The 15,089-nt window shown below is 40.7% G+C and overlaps 1 protein-coding gene across 2 annotated transcripts in view; it reads right to left on the minus strand.

Moving 5' to 3' along the window:
* The window catches only part of RUFY1 (RUN and FYVE domain containing 1), a 66,198-nt gene that overhangs the window by 12,749 nt on the left and 38,360 nt on the right, over positions 1 to 15,089 (minus strand). For both annotated transcript variants that reach the window (XM_052642843.1, XM_052642844.1), the window contains 4 exons: positions 14,713 to 14,814; positions 13,739 to 13,855; positions 13,193 to 13,360; positions 1,601 to 1,698 (listed from right to left, as the gene is read on the minus strand). In XM_052642843.1, coding sequence (XP_052498803.1) covers positions 1,601 to 1,698; positions 13,193 to 13,360; positions 13,739 to 13,855; positions 14,713 to 14,814 — 485 coding nt within the window. The remainder of the gene's footprint in view (positions 1 to 1,600; positions 1,699 to 13,192; positions 13,361 to 13,738; positions 13,856 to 14,712; positions 14,815 to 15,089) is intronic.

Below are 15,089 nucleotides of genomic sequence, written 5' to 3' on the forward strand. Positions count from 1 at the left end.
CTTTAAACTATTTTGAGTTTATTTTTGCATATAGCGTGAGGGAGTATTCTGACTTCACTGATTTACATGAGGCTGTCCAGCTTTGCCAACCCTTGCTGAAGAGACCATCTTTTCTCCATTGTATATTCTAGCCTCCTTTGTCAGAGATTAATTGACGTAGGTGTGTGGGTTTATTTTTGGTCTCTCTATTCTGTCCATTGATCCATGTCTGTTTTTGTGCCAATGCCATACTGTTTTGACTACTATCACTTTGTAGTATTGTCTGAAGTCTGGAAGGGTTATGTCTCCAGCTTTGCTCTTTTCCCTCAGGATGGCTTTGGCATTCAGGGTCTTTCATGGTTGCATATAAATTTCAGGATTATTTGTTGTAGTTTTGTGAAAAATGTCATAGGTAATTTGACAGGGATCACATTAAGTCTATAGGTTGCTTTGGGTTGTATGGTCATTTTAACTACGTTACTTCTTCCAATATAAGAACATGGGATATCTTTACATTTCCTTGAATCATCTTCAAAGTCTTTCACCTCCTTGGTTAGGTTTATCCCTAGGGGTTTTTTTTTTTTCAATGTGATTTTAAACAGCAATTTTTTTTCTTACTTTTTCTTTCTAATATTTCATAGTTAGTGTGAAGAAATCCAACAGATTTCTTGACTATCTTTTTGTGTGCTTATTTGCCCTCCATATGTCCTATTTGATGCAGGGTCTTTTCAAGTCTTTTGTCTGTGTTAGACTGGATGGTTCACTGAGAGTTCTTTATATATTCTAGCTATGAGTCCTTTGTCAGATATGGGATTTTTATTCTCTTAGCGGTGTCTTCCACTGAACAAAAGTTTAAAATTTTGAGGAAGTTCAATTTATCAAGTTTTTCTCTTATGAACAGAGCTTTTATGTCACATCTAACTCTTTGTCTAACCTAAGGCCACAAAGATTTTCTCCTATGTTTTCTTCTAAAAGTTTTTAGTTTTAAGTTTTACATGTAGATTCATGATTCTTTTTAACTTTTATATAAAGGTGTGGTCTAAATTGAGGTTCACTGTTTGGCTTATGGATACCCAATTGTTTCCAATATCCTTTATTGAAAAAACTATCCTTTCTCCATTGAAATGCCTTTGTACCTCTGTAAAAAGAAAAAAAACCAGTCACCTATATTTGCAGGAGTCTTTTTTTTTTTTTTTTTTTTTTTTACTGTATTCTGATCCCTTACTGACCAGCTATTTATTTATTTAACTTTTATTTTTTGGTCATGCTGTCCAGCATGTAGTTCCCTGACCAGGGATCGAACCTCTGCCCCTTGCAATGGAAGTGCAGAGTCTTATCCACTGGACTGCCAGGCAAGTCCCTGACCTGATTTAAATGTGAGCTCACTGGATAGTTCTGACTCCCTGAGATGTCAAAGTGATACAGTAGCCCCAAAGTTGAATAACTGAATACATGCTTAGGCAAAACTAGGGAATCCAGTCCCCTTTCTGGGCAAGACTAAAGACCTGAAGGAAGGTCATTCCAACTTGTCTATACTTTTGAGAGAGACTCTGAGTAAGTCTCCAGGCCCAGACCATGCCTAGTACCTTCTAGGGAATATCTGCCCGGAGGAAGTGTTTACCTTTCTTCCATTTGTTTCATGCTGGACATGACTTGATTGGTTTTTTCTTCAAAGGATGTAATGACTTCATTCTTCTGTTGTAAACTGCTCTCTGCATTCTATAAAAGCAAGGAAAGAGGGTCATTTTCTGCTTCTGTCTCACCCCCCTGCCTGTTCTGCATTACAAGAGGGTTCAACTGTTCTCTGTGTACTTTTAAAATAACACTTTCAAGAGTGTTCCATTGACTGCGGCTCTTCACTACAGCGCTGGGAGACAAACTAGGCCAACGCTCCCAGTGTCATCAACGTAAAGAAAGGCAGAGGGGGACCGTCCTAGTGGTCCAGTGGGTAGGACTGGGCGTTTTCACTGCTGTGGCCTGGGTTCAGCCCCTAGTTAGGGAATTAAGATCTCGCAAGCCAAGCAGAGTGCTGGAAAAAAGGCAGAAAGGGAGGGAATGAAGCCCTGTGTTGGAACAGGCCAGATCCCTTTTTGAAAAGGAACTTCAGAGTCAGACCTGACTCAACACTGCTGAGCCTTCTCATGTGCCAGGCACCTCCATGAGTTTCCGTGAGTCTTGCAGAGTTCTCATGGTGGGCATTGTGAGCCCCCACTTCTCTGAGCAAGAGACGGAGGCTCGGGAGGAGAAAGCACCTGGGTAAAGGTTACAGCACAAATGCGGTGCAGCTGGGTTGGTACCCACACCCCCGTGACTTTCTCAGCCAAGCTTTCAGCTGTGGCAGACGCTGAGTGATCAGGAGGCAGCAAAAAGACAGACAAACAAACATGTTTCTGTGTGTCTACAAGAGACACTCTTAAATACAAGGAAACAGAAAGACTGAAGACAGAAAAAAGTACTGATATATTCCTAGGAATACAGACTGTATTTTCTGGCTTTAACGTAATAAAACTAGGTGTAAGCAACGCAAGAATAGCTGAACACCTCACATCTGGAAATGGAATAGCATATAACTAAAATACATTGAGCTAAAAAAAGCAGAAGAGAAATTATGAAATAGAGCTGAAAGACCATGAAAACACTGCAATATTTCATTACATTGAAGATGCATCCTAATTTTATATACCACTAAGAAAGGAAAAGACTGCTACTTGAAACACATCATGACATTGACTATAAGACGTGTCCTAATTTCAGAGATGATATGAAAAATATGCTTTCTATTGGGTTGGCCAATAAGGTACTTTGGATTTTAGGTAAGAAATAAAAGACATATTTTTCATTTTCAACAAGAACTTTACTGAACAACATGTTATTTTGTTCCACTACCTTCTGCCATTTTTCAGGCAACTTCATATTCCATCTTCCCTAAACTTTTTATCTTTTTGAGCAAAGAAGTGTTGCGGGTGCCTTTTACATTCTTCCAAGTAACTGAACTTTTTTCCATGAAGAGAATTTTGTAAAGATTTAAATAAATGGAAATCCGAGAGTGCAGTGTATGGTGAATACAGTGCATGGATCAGAAGTTCCCAGCCAGGGACTTTGCTGATGATCCAGTGGCTGACAGCCCAGTGCAGGGGGCCCAGGTTTGATCCCTGCTCAGGGAACTAGATCCCACATGCAGCAACTAAAGATCCTGCATGCCACACTTAAGACTTGGCGCAGCCAAATAAATAAATAAAACCAAACAAAACCCTATCTTTTTTTTTTGTTTTCAAAGAAGAACTTCCCAACCAAGCTGTAACAGTTTTTACCTGGTCATCAAAGAAACATATGGTCTTGTGTTATCCTGATGGAAGACTATGCGTTTTCTGTTGACTAATTCTGGACACTTTCCATCAACAGCTGCTTTCAGTTGGTCTAACTGAGAGCAGTATTTATTGGAATTAATCGTTTGGCTTTTCTGGAAGGAGCTCATAATAGAGGACTTCCTTCTAATCCCACCATATATATAACATCACCTCCTTTGGATGAAGACCTGCCTTTGGCGAGGTTGGTGGTAGTTCATTTTGCTCACCCCATGATCTCTTCTATTCTATATTATTGTACAGTATCCACTTTTCACTGCCCTTCACAATTTGTTTTTAAAAAGGAATGTTTTTATTATGTTTCAGAAGAGAATGACATGTGGAAATATGGTCAAGAAGGTTTATTTTGCTTAACTTATGTGGAACCCAAGCCATTAAAATGATTAACATAACCAAGGGTTGCAAATAATTTTCAACACTTAATTTGGATATTTTGAGTATGTCAGCTATCTCTCATGTAATTCAACACTGATTGTTGTCAATTGATGTCTTGATTTAATCTCTATTGACTTCAACAGGTCCATCTAACTGGGGAACATCATCCAGCAAGAAATGTCCAACAGGAAACTTCACAAACCACTTCTGACACAATTGACCAGCACTTTCTCCACACACTGCACACATACATTTTTCTGCATTTCAGTTGCATTATGACCTTCCTTGCAATAATAAATAATAACAACACGCTCCAAATGCTGCTTTTTCCCTTCCATCTTCAATATTAAAACAGCTTTATAAAAATTCACCAATTTTGCTAAGTTTCTTTGAAAATGCAGGCCGATATGACAACTGTCATGATACAATCTAACAAAACTGTTTTGAGTGAAGTTAAAGATTAAATGTTGAGAGAGCTGTCTAATGGAAAAAACCAAACCAACCTTTTGGCCAACCCAATCAATGAAATACTTTTCTCACAATTTGAGTGCCATAGCTAAAGCAGTGAAGTGAAGTGAAGTCGCTGAGTCGTGTCCAGCTCTTTGTGATCCCATGGACTGTAGCCCACCAGGCTCCTCTGTCCCGGTATTTACCAGGCAAGAATACTGGAGTGGGTTGCCATTTCCTTCTCCAGGGGATCTTCCTGATCCAGGGATCAAACCCAGGTCTCCCGCACTATAGGCAGACTCTTTGCCGTCTGATCCACTGGGGAAGCCTAGCTAAAACAGAACTTGTGGGCAATTTTAAACTTTAAATAAAATATTTAATGAAATAAAAAAAAATAAAACAGATGAGGTAAGTATGCATTTCAGAAGCTGAAAATGAGCCACAGAGTAAACCGTTAAGAAATAACAAAGAATATAATAGAAGTGAAGGTAGAGATCAACGAAATAAGAGACAATAACAGTGCACAATAAGGAATATTAGAGAACAAGCCAGTTCTTTGAAAAGACTATTAGAACAGACACAATTCTTGCCAGATTAGATAAGGAGGAAAGACAGAAAATGCAACAAGAAAACACTGAATTAAAGAGATTTAAAAATTCTGCAAAAGAATATTATAAACAATTATGAGCTAGAACACTTGAAAACCCAAATAAAATAAGACACATTTTGTGGAAAAGTATAAAATATACCAAAATTGGTCTGAGAAGAAATGGAAAATATGAATAAACCAGTAAGCATTCAATTAATTGAAATGGCAGTCATAGTCTCCTTGACCCAAAAAGCCCAGCCCAGATGAACCCTATATTATGGATGGGATTCTCAAAACTTTTGGAGAATAAATACTTGCTATCTTATAAGAGTTACTTCTAAGAAAGAGAACAGGAAACCTTATTTTACAATACCAGTCCAACCATGATTTTGAAGCCAAATAAGGTTAAAGAAAGTTAGAGGTCTGTCTCATGTATAAACATACATATCAGTTACATATTTAAATATATCATAATCAAGTAGGAATCTAGGAACGTTAATCTATAAATTGCCACATAAATAAGGAAGAAAAAGAACTGTTCTATCACAATAGATAAAATGCAAAAAAGCCTAAAACATTTAATAAAGTTCAATTATTTATTTATGAGAAAAATCTCTGAGCAAAGAAGAACTTCATGGACTTCCCTGCGGGTCCAGTGGTTAAGAATCTGCCTGAAAATGCAGGAGACATGGGTTCCATCCCTGATCACGGAAAATCACTCACGCCATGAACAACTAAACCCGAGCCCCACAGCTGCTGAGGCTGTGCTCTAGAGCCCACGCACCGCAGCTACTGAAGCCCACGCGCCCCGTGCTCCACGACGGGAAGCCACTGCCGGGAGAAGCCTCTGCTCCACGCGGCGAGAGGGAGCCCGTGCACAGCAACGTAAATAAACAAATTTAAAAAAAAAGAACTCCTTTAATTCAGTAAAGATTACACACCAACCATCTAGTAAGCATTATTCTTGATGGGAAAATCTTTTTTAAAAATAATTTTATTTACTTATTTTTGGCTGTGCTCAGTCTCGTTGCCGTGTGGGCTTTCCTCTAGTTGCAGAAAACAGGGGCTACTCTCTAGCTGCGGAGCACAGGCTCCAGGGCGTGTGGACTTCAGCAGCTGTGGCTCCCAGGCTCCAGTGCACAGGCTTCATAGTTGGGGCACACGGGCTTGGTTGCTCCGGGGCATGTGGGATTTTTCCCAGTCAGGGATGGAACCTGTGTTTCCTGCATTGGCAGGCGGATTCTTTTTTTTTTTGATTTACAATGTCATGTTAGTTTCAGGCATACAGGAGAGTGATTCAGTTATTTATACATACACATATTTTCTATTTCAGATTCTTTTACAGGTTATTACAAAATAGAGTATAGCTCCCTGTGCTATCCAGTAGATCCTTGCTGTTTATCTAATGGAGGGATTGGGGGCAGGAGGAGAAGGGGACGACAGAGGATGAGATGGCTGTGAGTCTGAGTGAACCCTGGGAGTTGGTGATGGACAGGGAGGCCTGGCGTGCTGCAATTCATGGGGTCACAAAGAGTCAGACACAACTGAGCGACTGAACTGAACTGAAGTGTATATATGTTAATCTCAACTTGCTAATTTGTCCCTCCCCTGCTTTCCCTTTTGGTAGGGCAGGCGGATTCTCTACCACTGAGCCACCAGGGAAGGCCTGATGGAGACAGTTTTACGTGCATTACCTTTAAGATCAGAATCACAAGTCTGCTCACTATTTCTGTTACTATTTAATGTAGTCATGGAGGCCGCTGCGAAGAGAAACAAAAAATAATGGGCACAAGACTTGAGAGTGAAGAGACTAAACTGTCTTTATTTGCCTACAATATGATTAATTACAACCAACAAGATCAATAGACTAACTATCAGAACCAGGTGGTGGGCAAGGTTGTCAAATGCAAGGTCAACCTATAAAGCACAAAAGCACTTCTCTATATTAGTAAGACCTCACTTGAAGATGCAGCCAAAATAAGGAAACAACCTCGCTGCCAGCAAGAACTAGACAGAATCAAGGAGCTCACCTGGAGAAAATGCGACTCTTACGGAATAAAAAGGACAAAAGGAGAGAAAGCTTTGAATTCAATGTAATTCCCACTTAGGAAATTCAGCTGGAGTTTTGAAAAAGGAAGTTTATACCTTATTCTAAAATATTTATCAAGAATCAGACTACACTACAAAGTTACAGGAACCAAAGCAGCATGATGCTGGCACAAAACCAGAGAGAGATCAGTGGAACAGGAGAGAAAGCCCAGAAATAAACCCACGCACTTATGGTCAATTAATCTACAGCAAAGGAGGCGAGAAAATGGAGAAAAGAACTGTCGCTTCAATAAGCGGTGCTGGGAAAGTGCCCAGCTACGTGTAAAAGAATGAGAATAAAACATTTTCTAACACTATATACAAAGATAAACTCAAAATGGATTAAAGATCAAGGTATAACACTGGAAAACACAGGCAGAACACTGACATAAACTGCAGCAATATTTTTTTGGATCCATCTCTTAGAGTAATGGAACCAACAGTGAAAATTAACAAATGTGACCTAATTAAACTTATAAGCTTTTGCACAGCAAAGGAAACCATAAACAAAATGAAAAGACAACCTATGGAATGGGAGAAAATATTTGCTGATGATGTGACCAACAGAGGGATTTTGAAAATACACCAACAGCCAGCTTTATAGTTGTTGTTCAGCCCCTAAGTCGTGTCCGACTCTTAGTGACCCCATGGACTGCAGCACGCGAGGCTTCCCTGTCCTTCACTGTCTCCCGGACTTTGCTCAGATTCACGTCCACTGAGTCAGTGAGGCTATTTCACCATCTCTTTCTCTGCTGCCCGCTTCTCTTTTTGCCTTCAATCTTTCCCAGCATCAGGATCTTTTCCAGTGAGCTGGCTCTCCATATCAGGCGGCCACAGTACTGGAGCTCCAGCTCCAACATTTATGTTTCCTCTTTGTGGCTTGCCTGTTCATATTTTTTGCCCCTTTTTCTTTTGGATTTCCTATCTTTCCCTTGTTGATGAGTAGTAATTCCATGTATAGTCTAAATATTAGTCCTTTACTGGTCTACAGATGGTAAGTATCTTCTAGTCATCTCCTATCCTTAAGTCCCTCGTTTTGATATAGTCTAATGTGCTGATTTTTCACATATGGTTTGCACTTTGGAAGTTCTGTTTTAGAAACATTCTCATGCTTAGGTGACAAAGATATTCCACACTAGTTTACTCAGCCTCTCACATTTAGGTGTGTAATGTATCAAGAGTTAACTTTTGTATATGGCATTACCTAGGGATCCAGTGTTCTTCCAATGAATATTCAGGGTTGATTTCCTTTAGGATTCACTGGTTTGATCTCCTTGCAGTCCAAGGGACTCTCAAGAGTCTTCTCTATCATCACAGTTTGAAAGCATCAATTCTTTGGCACTCAGTCGTCTTTATGGTCCAACTCTCACATCCGTACATGACTCCTGGAAGACCAGAACCTTGACTATATGGACTTTTGTCAGCAAAGCGATGTCTTTGCTTTTTAATACGCTGTCTAGGTTTGTCACAGTTTTCCTTTCAAGAAGCAAGCATCTTTTTAATTTCATGGCTGCAGTCACTATCTGTGGTGACTTTGGAGCCCAAGAAAATAAAATCTGTCACTGTTTCCACTGTTTTCCCATCTATTTGCCATGAAGTGATGGGCCTGGATGCCATGATCTTTGTTTTTGAATACTGAGTTTTTTTTTTTTAAATTAACTTATTTATTTTAATTGGAGGCTAATTACTTTACAATATTGCGGTGGCTTTTGCCATACATTGACATGAATCAGCCACAGGAAAGGGGACTCAGGATGGGGGAACACATGTGTACCTGTGGCTGAATGCTGAGTTTTAAGCCAGCTTTTTCACTCTCTTTCACTTTCATCAAGAGGCTCTTTAGCTCCTCTTCACTTTCTGCATTAGAGTGGTATCATCTGCCTATCTGAGGCTGTTGATATTTCTCGTGGAAATCTTGACTCCAGCTTGTGATTCATCCAGCCCCCAGCATTTTCCAAGATGTACTCTGCATAGAAGTTAAATAAACAAAGTGACAATACATAGCCTTGTTGTACTCCTTTCCCAATTTGGAAGCAGTTATTTCACGTCAGGTTCTAACTGTGGCTTCTTGACCTGCATACAGATTTGTCAGGAGGCATGTAAGGTATTCTGCTATTCCCGGCTCTTTAAGAATTTTCCAGTTTGTTGTGATCTACAAAGTCAAAGTCTTTGGCATAGTCAATAAAGCAGAAGTGGATGTTTCTCTGGAATTTCCTTGCTTTCTCTATGATCCGATGAATGTTGGCAATTTGATCTTTGGTTCCTCTGTTTTTTCTAAACCTGGCTTGTACATCTGGAAGTTCTTGATTCATGTACTGCTGAAGCCTGGCTTCATGGATTTTGAGCATAACCTTACTAGCTTGCAAGATGAGCACAACTTACTGGTAGTTTGAACATTCTTTGGCATTGTCCTTCTTTAAGATTGGAATGAAAACTGACCTTTTCCAGTCTTGTGGCCAATGCTGACATATTGAGTACAACACTTTTACAGCATCATCCTTTAGGATTTTAAATAAATAGCTCAGCTGGAATTCCACCACCTCCACTAGCTTTGTTTGTAGTGCTAAGGCCCACTTGACTTCATACTCCAGGATGTCTGGCTTTAGGTTAGTGACCATACCGTCATGGTTATCCTGGTCATGAAGATCTTTTTTGTATAGTTCTTCTGTGTATCCTTGCCACCTCTTCTTAACCTCTTCTGGCTCTGTTTCTGTCCTTTATCGTGCCTATCCTTGCATGAAATATTCCCCTGATATCTTCAATTTTCTTGAAGAGTTCTTTAATCTTTCCCATTCTGTTGTCTTCCCCTATTTCTTTGCATTGTTTATTGAAGAAAGCCTTCTTATCTCTTCTTGATATACGAAAAACTTACATAGCTTAATATCAAAAAACCAAACAACCCAATCAAAAAATGGGCAGAAAACCTAATCAGACATTTCTCTGAAAGACATACAGATGGCCAACAGGCACATGAAAAGATGCTCAACATGGCTAATTATAGAGAAACGCAAACAAACACTACAGTGAAGTATTACCTCACACCAGTCAAAATGGGCATCATCAAAAAGTCTACAAATAATAAACCCTGGAGAGGGTGTGGAGAAAAGGGAACCACCTGCACTGTTGCTGGGAATGTAAATCGGTACGCTGGAAAACAATATGGAGATTCCTTAAAAAACTAAAAATAGAGTTACTATAAGATCCAGCAATTCCATTCCTGGGCATATATCTAGAAAAGATGAATGGTCTAATTAAAAAAGATATATGTTCACTGCAGTACTATTTACAATAGCCACGGCGTGGAAGCAACCTAAATATCTATCGACAGACAAATGGATAAAGAAGATACGGTGTGTGTGTGTGTGTGTGTGTATATACATATAGTGCATACAGACGCACATACAATGGAATATTGCTGTTGTTAAGTTGCTAAGTCATGTCTGACTCTCTTGCATCCCCATGGGCTGCAGCCCACCAGGCTCCTCTGTCCATGGGACTTCCCAGGCAAGAATACTGGAGTGGGTAGCCATTTCCTTCTCCAGGGATCTTCCTGGCCCAGGCATCAGACCTGAGTCTCCTGCATTGGCAGGTGGATTCTTTACCACTAAGTCACCAGGGAAGCCCTACAGAGCCATAATAAGAAAGAAATAATGCCATCTGTAGGAATATATATGGATGGACCTGGAGATCATCACTCTAAGTGAAGTCAGTCAGCCAAAGACAAATATCATACCACTTATATGTGGAATCTAAAAAAAGGATACAAATGAACTTATTTACAACACAGAAACAGAGTCAGACTTGGAGAAAACACTTATGGTTACCAAAGGGGAAAGGGGTAGGGAGGGCTACATTAGAAATTTATGGTTAACGGATATATATCACTATATATAAAATAGATAAAGACCTACTGTATAGCACAGGGAACTATATTCAATAATTTATAATAACCTATAATAGAAAAGAATCTGAAAAAGAATCATTTTACACCGGAAACTAACACAACATTGTGAATTAACTACACTTCAATTTAAAAGAAGATAAAAAAGAACAAACATTTATAAATAGATAAGTCAATCGGAAAATGAAGACAGAAAACGGGGAAACATGGGCAGGCCTGACCAACATTATGGGCTGAGTCATGTCCCTCCCAAACCTGTTATGTTGAGGTCCTAACCCTCAGTATGACCCAGGACCTCATTTGGAAGCAGGGTCACTAACTGCAGACATAATTAATCAAGATGAAGTCACAATGGGGTTGGGTGGGCTCCCTATACAATATGACTGGTGTCCTTATACAAAGGGGAGACGCGGACAGGCATGCGCACACAGGGAAAATGCTGTGTGGAGAGGAAGGCAGAGATGGGGTGGTAACTCCTTCAAGTGAAGGAACCCCTGAAATTGACAGCAACCACCAGAAGCTAGGAGAGACGGCTGGGACTGACGTTCTCACAACCCTCAGAGGAAACCACCCCCGCCAATACCTGACGCTGAAACCTCTGGCCTCCAGCACTGTGAGGTGGCAAATTCTTGGTAAGCCACTCAGTTTGTGGTGTTCTATCATAGCAGCTAGAGCAAACTAACAGAACCAACCAGACATTAAGACCTACTACGAAGCTATGGCAATTAAAATAAACAAACCGTCAAGCAGAACAGAGACCTCAGAGACAGTTCCATTTATTTGCATGGAACTTGACACATGATGAAGGCGGCACCACACGCCAATAAGTGAACTTGAAGCAGTTTACTAGATGGACCAAAAAAACACGGGATCCCTGGGTAATGCCATATACAAAGGCTAACTCTTGATAACAGTACAAACCTAACGTGAAAGGTTGAGACAACTCGCGTGGACTATCTCTGACACCTAGGCATGAGAAAGTTTCTAATACAAATCTTCTGAAGTGCAAAGAAAGAAAGTGAAAGTGCAAGTCGCTCGGCCGTGTCCGACTCTTTGTGACTGCACTGACTATACAGTCCATGGAACTCTCCAGGCCAGAGCACTGGAGCGGGTAGCCGTTTCCTTCTCCAGGGCATCTTCCCAACCCAGGGCTCCTGCATTTCAGGCAGATTCTTCACCAGCTGAGCCACAAGGGAAGCCCAAGAATACTGAAGTGGATAGCCTATCCCTTCTCCAGTGGCTCTTCCGGACCCAGGAATAGAACCAGGGTCTCCTGCATTGCAGGTGGATTCTTTACCAACTAAGCTATCACGGAAGCCCCCAAAGTGCTAACCATATGTGAAAAATCAACACATTACCCTACATCAAAACCAGGGACTTAAGGAAAGTAGATGACCAGGAGAAGATACTTACAATCTGTAGACCGGTAAAGGACTAATATTTACACTATACATTACTCCTCCTCAACAAGGAAAAGAGAAAACACAAAAGAAATAAAGGACAAAAAACATGAACAGGTAAGCCACAAAGAGGAAACATAAATGGCTAACTGCCACATGAAAGGATGCTCAAGCTCACGAGACTGAGAAATGAATAGTAAAACAATTGTACACTCACTCAGAATACAGGTGCCACATGGCACAGCTGGAGGGAGTGTGCGTTGGTGCAGCCCTTCTGGAAAGTAGGGTGGCTGGACTTGTGCAAACCAAGAACACAAAGGAAGAAAGAAGCGTCTGGCTGGGAGGACACTGCGATTATGTCTGCCAGAGAGATTCTCCCAGGTTTCAAAGGGAGATGGGTACACTACTTGCCAGGGTGTGGCTTGTGCTAGCATAGTGAAGGAAGACCGTTTGTCCGTCACTGGGCAAGAAAGTGCAGTGGGTACACACACTGGGAAGCTAAACTGTATTAAGAAGCCAACACCAGACAAGTACGCAGATGAATGTCACACTGAGGCAGAAAAAGGAAAAAGAGTGCCACAGCACAATACCACTGATGGAAACTAAAATTTGTATCTCCAAATGGTACACATTTTAGAGTGATAAATACAAATGAAAAGATAAACGCTTTCGAATGTTGGGCTACAGAAAAGAGGATGGGAGTGGGGTGGGGGGTAAAAGGAAATAAGAAAACAGGCGGGATGTTTCTTTCTAGGGCTCCAACCAGGGATCCAAGTGTTGACTCAACCTTCTGCATCTGAAGCCCAGAGGGAGAAAGAGTGAAACAGAATTCTAGCAGCGCTAGAGGGACGTGGGGGTGGTCCTTGGAATCCAGCTATGCGGTGCTAACTCTGCAGACAGGCGTTTGGCGATGCCAAAGCAGATATCATGAGCCTTGCGAGTTATGGCTGACATTAAGTCAAACTGTCACTTGCCCAAACTTGGAAGATGGAATCCATGCCCACTGTGTCAGGGCTCTGTGTGATATGGACACAAAGCCAATTCCCACCTGGACTTTGTGAAACATCTGTAAATTAATGGCTTTGACTTCCTCCAGCTGCTGGCGCAGGGCGACTAGAGTGTCCTGCTTTTCATGGGTGTCCTTTTCTAGCAGCTTCATTGCAATCTCCATTTCGGTTTTCATTCCAATTTGTAACTCCAGTTCTTTCTCTAGTTCCTTAAAGGATATTAATAAGGAGAATATTGTTAAAGTAGGTCCGAGAAATGAACTTAACTGATACTGTATTTTGGGCCGTGCTGAAAATACGAAGGTCAGAATAGGTTAGGGAGATGCAGACAAGTCTGTCTGGAGCATAACTAGATTTAATTTTACCCCTTTTCTCATTTTACAGTGAACACCGGCTCAGCATCAACCCAACAGAAAGCGGGTAGGTGGCAATGAGGAATACTCCAGGAATATTTTTTTTTAACATGTTAAGAGCCTTATTTCCATAAAACTAATTCATGTTAAAGAAGGCTGAACCAGGTGTCTGCAAAGTGCTGATAGAAGTTAGCTCACAGGGAATGAACTGGGAAATCTTCCCGACACACTCACCAAGCGGGCTTTCCTCTCCTGCTTCAGCTGCTTCCACACATCGTTGTACATTTCATCCAGACCTTGCCGAGTCTGCTTGTAAGTCTCCAGCTCAACTTTTGTATCTTGTTTTGTTATCTGTGACCAAACAAGAGCACCAGAGGAATGGTTTGTTTACAAAGCAAGCTAACTACTGGGTTGGCCAAGTACAAAGTATTTTAACGCATTATTGGCTGGGGAATTATTGCAGAAACTAATGCCTGTGACTGGCGATTTGTTATGTAAGTGAGTAATGAAACACTCTGGTCAATCACGTTCAGGTAACAAAAGATATATTAATACATCTCTGGTCAGTAAGTTGCTAAAATATACCAAATATATGTTTTAAAAAGTAGCATAATTTCTAATTTCTATTTTTTAAAATAATAATAGAGAAAAGTTAAAATTTTAAAGATATTTTAATGTGTTTGAACTTGAAGGGTGAAAGCAAACTAGTAGATTTTTGAAAAGGTGGGCTCAGAATCTATTTAATTTTCCTTAAAACAGAAAAGTTGTTCTGAGTGGGAAAGGTCCCCATTCAATATTTATCTAGCATAATTTTTGGCACTGGGTAAATTTCGAGATGAATCAGATACAGTCTCTACCCTCAAGTCACTGGGTGAGACAGCTGCAAGTCAGCAGTTCTACAAAACAGCAAATGGCTTCTATAGTGGAGGGAGACGCGACGAGTGATGAGAACACAGGAGAAGGGCCCAGGACCACTGCTGGGCACCGGGGTGGCACCACAGGGGCCTGGGCGCACAAGAGGAGCTGAGAAGGGAACAGTAACTTTCACTTACAAAGGCCTAGAGGCACTTGGGAAACCCCAAGTGGTCCAGGTGGCCTGAGAGTGACATGAGGGTACCAAGGCATCTTTGAAACAGAGCATCTTTGCACGTTTCAAGCTTGAGGTCTGTGATGGACATGTCTGAGTGCCTGCAAGGCCCATTTCTCACCTCTACGCTTTTTTCACTTTTCTCACGAATTAATTCATTTTGTTCTCTTAATTGTTGCTGTTCTTCTTGGAGTGAACAAATTCGGTCTGTTGCAGCTGAAAGCTTATTAAGAAAGATTTTTATATCTCTTAACATCAAAATGAATCTTACTGCTCAAATTAAAAGCTAACATTTAGCATGCTCAAAATTGACAATGTATTTTTACATATGTGAAATTTTGTTTTTATCCTTGTTTTGAATTAGGTAATACAGTCACAAAATTCCAAAGATAAAAAAACAGACAGCAAAATCTCTCTCCCACCCTTGCCCCAGTGATGTCTGCCCTTCCCAGGTACTCTTTCACAAAAATGACAATATACCATCTATTTCACATGGGC

This window comes from Budorcas taxicolor, chromosome 7 (assembly GCF_023091745.1).
Source record: "Budorcas taxicolor isolate Tak-1 chromosome 7, Takin1.1, whole genome shotgun sequence".
NCBI lineage: Eukaryota > Metazoa > Chordata > Mammalia > Artiodactyla > Bovidae > Budorcas > Budorcas taxicolor.